Here is a 12,442-nt window from a genome sequence, read left to right as displayed (position 1 = left end):
TCCCCCGGCTGCGCCTGTTCTCACCATAAATCAGCCCTGCCGGCAGCCTGGACTTTGTGGGAGGGGGGCACAGCCTGGGCTCCCGCTGGCCAGGCCTACAGTGCTGCCACGGCTGCCAGCCACCCCAGCGCCAGCCCCTGCCCGGCTGCGCCCCAACCCTTGCCACCATCCTGCCAGCCTGGCCCCATCCCCACAGCTTGCGAGGGGAACAGGCCCCGCGGCGGCTGCCTGCCCGCTGCAGTCACAGGCGGGCCAGTGGCGGCCAGCGGCCCCGTGACCAGCATCTGCCGGCGCCCGTTACTCACGCCCCAGCGCCCCAGCTCTGCGGCACGGCTCTCCGGCACGCACCCCCAGCCTGGCGGAGCCTGGGTGACGCTAGGAGTACGGGGATGAGTGACCACCGCTCCTCCTGCCTGCGCCGCAGGAGGCTGCCAGCACGGCCAAGCCAATGCCGGCGCAGGAGGGATGTGGCTGGAGCCCCCCGGGATGCTGTTGGAGACCCGCGGGATGCTGTTAAAGGCCCCCGAGATGCAGCCAGAGATCCCCGGGATGCTGTTGCAGACCCACGGGATACAGCCAGAGACCTCCGGGATGCTGTTTGAAGCCCCCGGGATGCTGCCAGAGACCCCCTGGATGCTACCAGAGATCCCTGGGATGCAGCTGGCGACACCGGGGGATGAAGATGGAGACCCCTGAAGCAGCCAGACCCCCTGGGAATGTGGCTGGAGCCCCCCGGGGATATCACTAGAGCTCCCAGGGATGTGGCTGGAGCCCCCCGGGATGCGCCCGGAGACTTTGGGATGTGGCCGGAGCCCCCCAGGATATGGATGGAGCCCGGCAGGATGCAGTCGGAGCCCCCCGGGACGCGGCAGCGGAAGAAGCCCCTCACCCGTGGGTTCGGGCTCCGGGGGCTGGGGCTGCAGCGGGGGTCCCGCGCCCCCCGGCCCCCCCGAGCCGTACCTTTGAGGGAGATGATCTCGTGGTGGATGGAGCGGGACGCCTCCATGGCTGCTCCCGCCCGGCTCGATCGGTCCCCTCAACTCGGGGGTGGCCCCGCCCCCCCGCCCCGCCCCCCCCCCGCCGCAGCCCACCCGCCGCTGCGGCACAGCGGCCCCCCCGCCCCGCCCCGCCCCGCCCCCGCCCCCCCCCCCCCCCCCCCCCCCCCCGTCGGGGACCGGCTCCGCATCCCGCCCCCCCGGCACGGAACGGAACGGCACGGCACAGCACAGCACGGCCCCCCCATCAGCACGGCCCCCCCAGTACAGCACAGCCTCCCCGCCCCCCCCAGTACAGCAGCCCCCCCCCCACCAGCATGACACACACCCCCCCCATCTACACTCAGTACTGCAAGGCCCCCTCTGAGTACGGGACATCCCCCCCCCCATCGGTACAGCCCCCTCCAGTACAGCACAGCCCCCCCGATCAGCATCACCCCCCATCCCCACCCAGTACAGCACAGACCCCTCCATCTGCACAGCCCCTCCCTCGAGAGGGCCCCCCCAGCCCCCCCAGCCCAGCACAGCCCACCTCCAGTACTGTGCAGCCTCCCGCAGTCCAGCACGGCCCCCCTCATCCCTCCCTGGCCAGCATAGTCCGCAGTGCAGATGCCCCCCCATGCACAGCCCCCCCAGCCCCCGCTCCCTCTGCCCCCGCTCCCCCAGCCCCCGCAGCCCTGGCAGTGGGGCCCATCAGGCCTAAGGGGACGAAGGGGGAGAGCAGGAGCATCCCCCCAATGCGCCCCCACCATGGGGACGGGGGTGCTTGTCTTGGAAGGGGACAGAGAAAGGGGATGCCTGTCCTGGGGGTGGGGTGGGGGGGCAGGGGGACACAGGGAGAGGGGACATCTGTCCTGGGGGAGGGGGGACATGGGGAGAAGGGGTGTCTGTCCTGGCGGGTGACAGAGAGATAAGATTCCTGTCCAGGGAAGGGGATTGGGCGACATAAGGAGAGGGGATGTCTGTCCTGGGAGGAGGAACAGGAAGTGGCAATGCCTGTCCTGGGGGGGTACAGGGAGAGGGGACGGCTGTCCTGGGATTGGGGGGTGGGGGGGGCGGAATGGGGACAGGGAGAGGGAACACCTGTCCTCAGGGGGGGACAGGGGGACACAGGGAGAGGGGATGCCTGTCCTGGGGGAGAACCAGCTTGTCCCCACCCCTACCTAAGACACAGTAACCAGTGTCCCCACAGCATCCCCCCCTCCACAGCACAGTTCAAACCTGGTGGCAGCTGGGGGGGCAGAGCCCCCCTTGTGCCTGGGGCAGTGGGGGATGCTGGAGGGAAACCTGGACCCATGCCAAGGCCCCCGGTGGGATCCCCCGGCCCCAATCCCCCTCCTCAGGCCAGGGGGGCAAGCAGTGGCCCCCCGAGAGACGCAGCCTGGGTTGTCCTCCCTCCAGCACCCTGCTCCTGCCGCCGGCACCGGCACCACCGCGCTGCCCTGGCCACTCTGCCTGGTGGCAGTGGGGGGCTGGCGTGCAGCCCCCCGGCACAGTGCCAAGGCGGCCTCCCGGCTCCGCGTGGCCGCGCCAGCCCCGGGCCCTGCCGGGAACTGCCGCTGCCTGCGCCACGCTGCGGCCAGCCCCGGGTGACAGCCAGCATGGGCCTGAGCCCACCGCCACCGGGAGATGCCCGGTTCCACCCTGGCACACCCGGTGATGCCCCCTGGCAGAGTCATCCCCACAACCGTGGGCCTGGAGGGGTCCCGGGGGTCTGGCTACCCTCCACATGGGTGACATGCCAGATGGAGCTGGCCTGGCTGGAAAGCCCCAGTTGTCAGTGGTGGTGGTGCTGGCCCCCGGCCAGTTTTTGGTTTCTGCCGCGCTCGCTCCCGGCGCTGCGCACAGATAATGTCTCTAATCGGGAAGCCCCGAAGCTGCACAGCAAACACCCACCAGCCCACCAAGACATCTGGCACACCCGGCTACCCCAGCACCCTGACCTGCTGCCAAGGCCACCGGCACCTCTGCCAGCCCCTTGCCCCATGCTGCCCACCCACCCCAGGGATGGGGACCCTCCTGCTCCTGCCCAGCACCGGGCAGATACCAGTGCGGCACAACCACCCACCGCAACCCCTTCACTGCGGCAGATAAGGTCACTCCCCGCCCAGGGTCCACCCTGCCACCAACACGCGACACCTCGTCCCCACACCCAGCCACCTCTGCGGCAGGACACCAGTGTCACGTGCTGCCAGCCCAAACCATGTCCCCCATCACAGCCCCCAGCAAAGCCCCTGTTGCCAGGCCTTGGTGCTGGATCCCACAGGGCTCCAGACACTCAGACACGGCACGTGCCAGCGGCACTGGCCCAGGCGGAGCTGGCAGGTACTGGTGGCTCTGATGGGCTCCTCACCAACCATCTCCTCTCCACGGTGGTGTCACTGCGTTCCGCACAGCACCGAGGCTGGGTAGATGCTTCCTGGCTGCCACAGCTCAGCCCCGGCATTGCCCATGCATCTCCTAGCAAACCACAAGCCTGTGGTCACCCACCGGCTATCAGGGATATGGCAGCGGTGCTTGCCAAAGACCCCCATGTGTCCCCTTCCCCACATGTCCCCTTCCCCACTGGCTCCTCCACAGACCTTGGCGCAGCCAGGCAGGGCCTTCCTTAGCATTTGGCCTGCCAAAACTCAGTGCCAGCAGCTGCGCTGGGCCATGTACACCTTGTCCCCCTGCCCCATAGGGCCCACGGTACCAAACCCGCTGATGCCCGTGTGGCCAGCACCCGGGGACGCCGAGCTGGGCAGAGCCACACGCAGATGACACGGGCCCCACAGTGCCCCCTCGGCACCTGCTGGCTGAGCCACGCTGACCTGCCCTGCACTGCCATGGTCCTGCGGAGGGGTGCCGGGTCCCCAAACATGCACCAACCCCGGCAGCTGGCCCTCGCTGGGCCCCGCCAGGCGCATGCCGGCACACATGCACACACACGCGTGTTCACGCACACGCACCCATTGCCAGCACCACGGCACCGCACCAGAGCTCACCTGCCACCACCACCCTCCAACGCGGCTGCTCCTGGCACAGCAGGCTCGGCCCCAGGGCTCCGGCGCTGGCAGCACAGGGCACCCCAGACCAGCAGCATGGGTAAGCAGGTGGGAGGGTCGCACCCACAGAACCCCCTGGGAAGCCCCACCAGGACCAGAGGCTCCCATGCAGTGGCAACGCCAAATGTCCCCTAGCACCATGCACGTCCCGGCACCGGGTGGGGGGCTGCCCCCCTCCTCCCCCCCGGCAGCTCTGGCCATGCAAGGGCAGAGCGCAGGCCGCGCGCAGGCAGCTCTCGCTCCCCTTGTAAGGGCATGGCTGCCGGAGGCTGCCGGCCCCACACGGAGCCACCATGGCCCCCCCCCGGCCACGTGCTGGCCCCGAGGGGCACTGCTGGAGACCAGGGCAGCTGCAGAGCTGCCGAGGTGCCCATGTCACCACCACTGAGCACCGGAGCCTGTGCCCCAAGATGTCAATGCCAGAGGCCACCACCGACACCCACGCCCCAAGACACCAACGTCACCGATGCCACCGGTGCCCATGCCCTGTCCCTGGCACTCCTCCCAGGCTGCCAAGCACCCCAGCCCCCCGTGCCAGTCAGGCCCCACTGCCCACGGGTGCCAGCTCCTTCCCCAGCCTCGCTCACACCACCCCCCGGGATGCAGACCCCACATGGCACCGGCCAGCGGGGACCTCCACAGGTGCCCCCCCCCAGGGGCTGCCCCTGAGTGCTGCAGACCGCACCGGTATCCTCCAGCCGGCGGGGGAGGGGGGGGGGGGGGTGGGTGGCATGGGCATAGACCCCCTGCCCATCCACACCAAGAGCCCAGCAGGGCACTGACACCGCGGCAGGGGCAGCCCCCGGGTGGGGGCACCTGGGGGCGTCCCCGCTCCCCAGTGCCGGCACCTGGCCCCCAGCAGCACCGAGCCCGGTGCTGGCGGGGCTCCGGCAGCGCCTGACGTGCCCTATTATGGGAATGAGCCGCCGAGCTCTCCCCGGGCGCCCCCCCCCGCCGGCTGCCCCCCTCCGGCCCCCCCAGCCTGGACCCCCGCGTGGAGCAGGGTCTGGGGGGTCGTACCTTTATATCGCTCCCGCACGTCCTCGTAGGCCTGGATGAAGTCCTGCTCTTCGGGGTTGGGGGGCAGGCGCCCCAAGTCGTAGCTGGCCATGGCGGGCCGGGGCGGGGGCGGGGGGCGAGGGCCGGGGGCTACGGCGTGTCCGGCGTGTCCGGCCGCTGCCCGGCGCTGCCCAGCCCAGCCTGGCCGGGACACGGACACGGGACCGGCGGGACATTCCAGCCCGCCCAACCCTTAAAGGCACAGCCGAACGCCGTCCCGACACCCGCCGGGGCTGCGGGGCACGGCACCACATGGGGCACGGCATCCCTGTGGGGCACGGCCACTCCATGGGCACGTCATCCCCATGGGGCACGGCCACTCTGTGGGGCACAGTCACCCCACAGGGCATGGCCACCCCATGGGGCATGACATTCCCACGGGGCACAGCATCCCCAAGGGATGCAGACAGCCCCATGGGGCACAGCCACCCCACAGGTGATGGCACCCCACAGGGCATAGGGCAGCCGGGAGCACCCCGCGCTCCCCCCTCCCCCGTCAAACAGTGCTGGGGACATGGCACTGCCCTGCAGCCTCAGAGCTCCACAGCATATGGGGGGCACCGCCAGCCCCCACCATGGGGCACCCACATGTGCCCTGAGGAGCACGGTGAGGTGGGTGACAAGGGGTGGGATGAGGGGTGCAGGTGATGGGGGACAGCATGAGGCTTGGGGGGCAGGTGATGAGGGACAGGATGGGGGGTGCTGGATACACAATCCCAGCTGGCACGGAGCCCCCCACTCCAGCTCCCACCCTGCTGTGGCCACCCACTGCCCCCTCCCCAGCCTCACTCAGGGGGGGCAAACAGGGTGCCCCCTCCTCCAGCGGGTGCTCAGCCAGCCCCGCGGAGAGCCCCAGGTCCCTCACCATGGGGAGCCACAGCATGTCCCCTCCCCGGCAGAAGCAGCTCTGCAGCCCGTGGGGACAGGGACGTCACGGGGCCAGCCGCCCCCCCGGGCTGCCGGCACCATGAGAACAAGGGGGTATTTTTAAAGCTCCTTCTCTGAAACCGGCCCCAGCTGCACCACCCCAAACCCCCCTGGGCACCGGGTGGGCACCACCGCAGCCCCCCACTGCCCACTCAGGGTGGAGAGCTGCCCCCTCACCAAGCCATGGGGCTGGCCCGCAGCTCTGCCCCACAGCATGGCCAGGGGACCCCACAGGAGGCTCTGGGCAAGCTGGGACCAGGCAACACCGGCCCCAGCAGGACGGAGCTTCGTCAGCCCTAATTATAGAGGCCCAAAGCCCCCGAGAAACCCAATCTGCGGCTGCCAGCCCAGCACAGAAATAGCCTGGGGTGCCGGGGGGGACACTGGGCACGCCCTGGGGACACGCTGGATGCTGCACAGGGGGACACACGGTGCAGGCTGCACAGGGACAACGTCGGCACACCATGGAGAGACGGCAGCTGCTGCATGGGGACACGGTGGGCGCACCACAGGGACATGGTGGGTGCTGCATGGAGACACACCAGGTACGCCATGGGGACACACCAGGCACATCTTGGGGACACGCTGGATGCTGCAAGGGGGGGACACAGCAGGGGCTGCATGAGGACACATCGGCACACCATGGGGAGACTGTGGCTGCTGTATGGGGACATGGTGGGCACAACACGGGAACATGGTGGGTGCTGCATGGGGACACACCAGGCACGCCATGGGGACACGGAGGGTGCTGTAGAGGGACACATGGGGTGTAACACAGTGACACAGCAGGTGCAACACAGAGACTGGTGGGCATACCATGGGGACACACTGGGCACTGCATGGGGACATGGCAGGCACACCATGGGGACAGAGCAAGTACTGTACAAGGACACATCAGGCACACGGCAGATGCTGTGTGGGGACACACTAGGCGCACCATGGGGAGACAGCAGGTACGCCATGGGGACATGGCGGGTGCTGCACAGGGACACAGCAGGCACACCATGGGGACACACCAGGTGCAACACAGGGACACACCAGGTGCTGAATGGGGACACAGCGGGTGCTGCATGGGGACATACTAGCACACCATGAAAACGCAGGGGGTACTGCATGGGGACATGCCAAGTGCTGTATGGGGACATGGTGGGTGCTGCATGGGGACACACCAGGCGCACCATGGGGCACATGGTGGGTGCTGCATGGGGACACGTCAGGCACACCATGGGGAGACCCTGTGTGCCAGGTGGGGACATGCTGTGTGCTCAGTCCTTGCAAGGGCAGCAGGTCCAGGGGCAGTGCTGGCAGCCAGACCTGACCCTCGGCCATCTGGCACATGGCCACCACACACCCTTGCTGGGCGCTGGCACCCACGGGGTGTGCCAGGGTCACCCCTGCCGTGTCAGGGGTAGCTGGGCTCAGGAGGCAGAGGCACAGCTGCCCTCACACACATGTGCACACACATCCCCCATGTGCACCCCCCCTCGCACCCCATGCCAGCTCAGCTGCCCCTCTGCAACTCAGGCACCCCACCCTGTGACTCAGCACCGTGGTGTCACCAGGTCAGGCTGTGCCGGATGTCACCGCTGTTCCCATGCCATCCCAACGCACCCCACAACCCCCTGGGCCTCCAGCCCCTCTGCCTTCCAGCTCTGGGACCCTCTGGACCCACCACATCCCTGAGCGGAGACCCCCAGCCCTGTGCCCAGGCCGGGGTGGGCCCGTGAGGTGGGACCCCAGGGACCTGACTGGAGGGGACAGCAGAGACCCCTACCAAACCAGACTGTGGGGATGCCATCACCAGCTGAGACCCCAGAAGACCCAGAGACCCCCTCACCAGCTGGGACTGGGGGGCCATGGGCACCCCCACATGCTGGGACCCCCAGTCCCTGTTGGTGGCTGTGGCATGAGGTGGGGGGGACACAGGGCAGTCAGGCAGGTGCACGGTGACTGGGGACAGCCTGTGTCCCCCACCCCAAACCCCCTGCGGGGCTGTAGGTCCCAGCTGCCTCCCTGGAAAATGGTGCTGTGGGGCTCAGGCAGGGGCTGCAGGGCTGGGGGGGACCCAGTGCCAAACCAGGGAGAGGATGGGTGGCGGAAGCAATCCCAGCCCTAGCAGGGAGGGGGTGTCACAGCCGTGGGACAGCACAGCCATGGCCAGGCCATGGCCCATGCCGGGCAGGGGGGCAGAGCCCCACGGTGGGGGTGGGAGGGGGCACATGGCTCCCCTCAGCGTGGGGAGGGCACAGGGCCCCGCTGCTGGGGAGGGCTTGGACCCATGGAGGGCATGGGGCAGGATTGGGACCCCCGGGGCGCTGGGCACTGCGGGGGATGCTGTACCCCACACTGGTGGGCATGGGGGGGTACAAAGCTCCACGAGCAAGGACACCTGCAGGAGGTGGGCAGGCAGGAGTCCCCTATCACTGTGGGGCAGCCCCCCACGGGAGGACCAGGGGGGTGTCCATGGTCCTGGTCCTCATGGGACCCCCAGCAGCAGCAGTGCTGGAGATCAAGGGGCCATGTGGGTCTTCCCACAAGGACAGGGGGGTGCTCCATGGGCACCCCACCACAGTCCCCCCAGCTGCTGGGGCCACTGCGGCTCCCCCCGCCCAGGACAGCCCACGGCCCCAGGAGCCCTCTGACACACAGCCTGGGGACAGCCCAGACCAGCACATGTCCTGTGGGGACACACTGGGGACACGGCCATGTAGGCACACCCTGCGGACATGGCCTGGGTGCTGTGGGGACACCCTGGGGACGTGTCCTGGGTGCTGTGGGAACACAGCCGTGCAGGGACACCCTGCAGACATGTCCTGGGTGCTGCGGGGATATCCCGGAGCACCACAGGATCCCCAGGGATGTGTCCCCGGGTGCTGCAGGGACACCGTGGGGACATCCCAGGGACACAGCCCTGCAGGGACAGCCTGTGGACATGTCCTGAGTGCTGCGGATATAACGCAGGGATGTGTCCTGGGCACTGTGGGGACACACCAGGGATGTGTCCCTAGGTGTTGTGGGGACACTGTGGGGACATGTCCCTGCGTACTGCAGGGACACTGTGGGGATGCATCCTGGGTGCTGTGGGGACACCGTGGGGACACATCCCTGGGGACCCTCTGATGACACCCACCTACACCGCACAGCACCAGGGACAGCCCAGCCCTGTCCCCAGCACCAGCCCACCTGCCCCAGGCGACCCAGCCCTGGCATCCCCTGAGAGACACGACCCCTTGGCACAAGAGGACCCCCAAGCACTTGGCCCCAGAACCAGCGGAGACCCTTGGGGCCCCCTGGCCACCCCTGATCAGGACCAGTGGGAGCCATGTAGCCCCCAGCACGGTACAGCCGGACCTGCACTCACCCCACTGCTGAGCTGTGTCCTGCCCCGACATTGGCCCCTCGTGGGGACACTGTGGGTGCCCAACACCACCGGGCATCCGCAGCATGGCACAACATGGTATTGGCATAGCAATCCCCACGGCGGCGGCACCGTCCCCACCGCAGCACAGCTCCCAGCCCCAGTGTCACCCCTTGGCTCCCCAGCCCAGCACAGAGGTTGCTCCGTGGCACTGCCCCCCCAGCACTGCACGGCATCATCCCATGGCCTGGCACAGACACACCACTGCACAGTCCCCAGGTCTCCAGCACCCCTGGGTCCCCATCGGCAGCTACCAGAGCAGAGCCCACCATGACAGATCCCAGCTCACAGGGACCCCCTCCCCATCACAGCACAAGCTGCCACCCCCCCGGCACACGGCGCCCCCAGCATGGTGCCAGCCACCAGCCCTACCTGCAATCCTGATGACAGCCCTCTCGGCGGGGTCCAGCACCGTCCCGTTGCCGGTGGTCGCCTTGGTGCGCTTGGAGCGCTGGTGCTTGGCCAGGTTCCAGGGCAGTGTGTCCCCGGGGCCCGGGGAGCTGCTGCTGCCACTGGAGCTCTCCTCTGCCATCCCCGCTGGCTCCCGGCCACCCCACCGACGTCGGCTCCTGCGGCAGAGACACGGTGTCAGGGACCACCCAGCACCCAGGGCACCACTCGCCAGCACCCAGGCCCTACCCCAGCACTGCTGTTCCCCAGTGACGCCCCAGCCGTCCCGGCTCACACCTATTGCCAGGTTCCCATGGCCGCCAGCAGTGCCTGCAGCACCCACACCGTGCCCAGCCCTGCTGCAGAACCAAGGGGCACCGGGAGGCACTGCGAGCCCCACGGGATGGCGCACGGCTGAGACCTCGTGTACATGACCCTCGGGGAAACATGGTCAGTGCCAGTTGGTGCTGCTGAGCCCATGGTTGCAGCAGCGATGGACGGGCAAGGAACCACGGTGGTGCCCAGAGGGGCAGCGAGTGGGGAGCAGGATGCCCCGACGATGGAGCTGTGGTCCCGGCTGAGGCAGACAAGGAGCTAGTGTGCTGGTCCCACACCGGGAACGGCTGCGGGGCCACCGGGCACTTGCCTGCAGGGACCCCCCACCGGTGATGCCCGGACAGCCCGTCCCCGCGGTGCAGGGCAGGGGGCACAGGCAGACTAGAGCCGCAAGGGACGATGCTGCACCAGCACCTAGAGCACCGGAGGCTGAGCGAGGTGCCGCAGGGCTGCCGGCTGGTGTGGCTCCGCGGCTGGCAGAGGCTGCCAGGGGCTGCCAGGGCCCAGCCAAGCCAGCAGCCCCGCAGCACTGATCCCAGCCCTGCCGGGAGCGTTCCCGGGAGTACAGTGGAGGTTGCCAAGCGAAACCGCACGTCAGTCAGTAGCGGTGCGGATGCCTCCGCCATCCCACCTCCGCAAGCTACCCGCCGTTACACCGGCTCCGGCTATTTTTTTCCCCACTGGATCCCACACTGCTCGGTGCTGGATAGCGCTAGGCAGTGAGACAGAGCCACCATCGCAGGGACAGCCAGGGGTCCCAGGGCACACAGGAGACAGGGCTCAGCCGACCCCCGAGCCCAGCACCCACCCCCGTGGCATTTGCCGCTGCTGAGGCGCCATTTGCAGAAGCTCCAAACGTGGCAGATTCCCCGGCTCTCCCAGGGGCTGGTGCCGAGCGCGGGCAGCGACGCGGTGCAACGTGCCACAGCAGCAACAGCAGCAGCGGGTAGTGGTAGCAGAATTGTCACCCGGCCTGCCGCGGTGAGGCCATTTCAGCCAAAACCCTTCCAGAAAGTGCCCTGGCCCATGAGCCACTGGCTGCAGCCATCGCCACGGCCGGCACTGGGAACCGAGCCAGCCTGCCCCCCCCCCCCCCCCAGCCCAGACCACAGCCCCCTCGGACCCCCCAGCCAAGCACCTGAGGATGGGGGCAGGCACGTGAAGGGCAAGCAGGGGTGGGCACACGCGCATGTGGGGCGAGCAAGGGGCGGGCGCAGGCGCGTGTGGGGCGAGCAGGGGGTGGGCAGCGCGGCACGTGCCTGTGCCAAGCCTGACTCACCAGCTCCATCACCCACGCCTCCCCCACAGACCCTGGCCTTGCAGCCCCCTCACGCCCCAGGCCTGACATGCTGCCTCCCCCTGACCCACAGCCCTCCCAAACCCCGCACCCCCTGCCTGCCCCACACACTGCCCCAGACTGCACAGCCCCCCCGCTGTGCAGCCTGCACCCCACAGACCCCACACCGCACAGCACAGACCCCCCTCCAAACCCAATACTCACAGTGCAGCCCCCCCCACCTCACAGACCCCACACTCACAGCGCAGCCCCCCCAACACCGCACAGCCCCCCCAAGACCCCACACTCACAGCACAGCCCCCCCCCAGACCTCACACCCACAGCACAGACCCCTCCAGACCCCACACTCCCAGCACAGCCCCCCCCAGACCTCACACCCACAGCACAGACCCCCCAGAACCCACACTCACAGCACAGACCCCCCCCAGACCTCACACCCACAGCACAGACCCCTCCAGACCCCACACTCCCAGCACAGCCCCCCCCTCAGACCTCACACCCACAGCACAGACCCCCCAGAACCCACACTCACAGCACAGCCCCCCCCCCAGACCTCACACCCCACAGCACAGACCCCTCCAGACCCCACACTCCCAGCACAGCCCCCCCCTCAGACCTCACACCCACAGCACAGACCCCCCCAGACCCCACACTCACAGCACAGCCCCCCCCCAGACCTCACACCCACAGCACAGACCCCTCCAGACCCCACACTCACAGCACAGCCCCCCCCCAGACCTCACACCCACAGCACAGACCCCCCAGACCCCACACTCACAGCACAGCCCCCCCCAGACCTCACACCCACAGCACAGACCCCTCCAGACCCCACACTCCCAGCACAGCCCCCCCCCAGACCTCACACCCACAGCACAGACCCACCCTACCCCACAGACCCCACACTCCCAGCAGACACACACACACTCACAACACAGCCCCCCCACCCCACAGACCCCCACACACAGACACCCCC

The 12,442-nt window shown here is 68.9% G+C and overlaps 1 protein-coding gene across 4 annotated transcripts in view; it reads right to left on the bottom strand.

Annotated features, from left to right (window-relative positions):
- Window positions 1–12,442, bottom strand: part of PLEC (plectin) — a 62,584-nt gene that overhangs the window by 48,478 nt on the left and 1,664 nt on the right. For 2 of the 4 annotated variants that reach the window (XM_056333089.1, XM_056333102.1), the window contains exon 2: window positions 9,819–10,015. In XM_056333089.1, the coding sequence (XP_056189064.1) occupies window positions 9,819–10,015 (197 nt within the window). Of the gene's footprint in view, window positions 1–960; window positions 1,022–9,818; window positions 10,016–12,442 lie in introns of those variants that run through there. The other 2 variants (XM_056333100.1, XM_056333101.1) reach the window with 1 other exon arrangement.

Source organism: Falco biarmicus, chromosome 3 (assembly GCF_023638135.1).
Source record: "Falco biarmicus isolate bFalBia1 chromosome 3, bFalBia1.pri, whole genome shotgun sequence".
NCBI lineage: Eukaryota > Metazoa > Chordata > Aves > Falconiformes > Falconidae > Falco > Falco biarmicus.
This window is presented reverse-complemented; position numbering and strand designations above follow the sequence as displayed.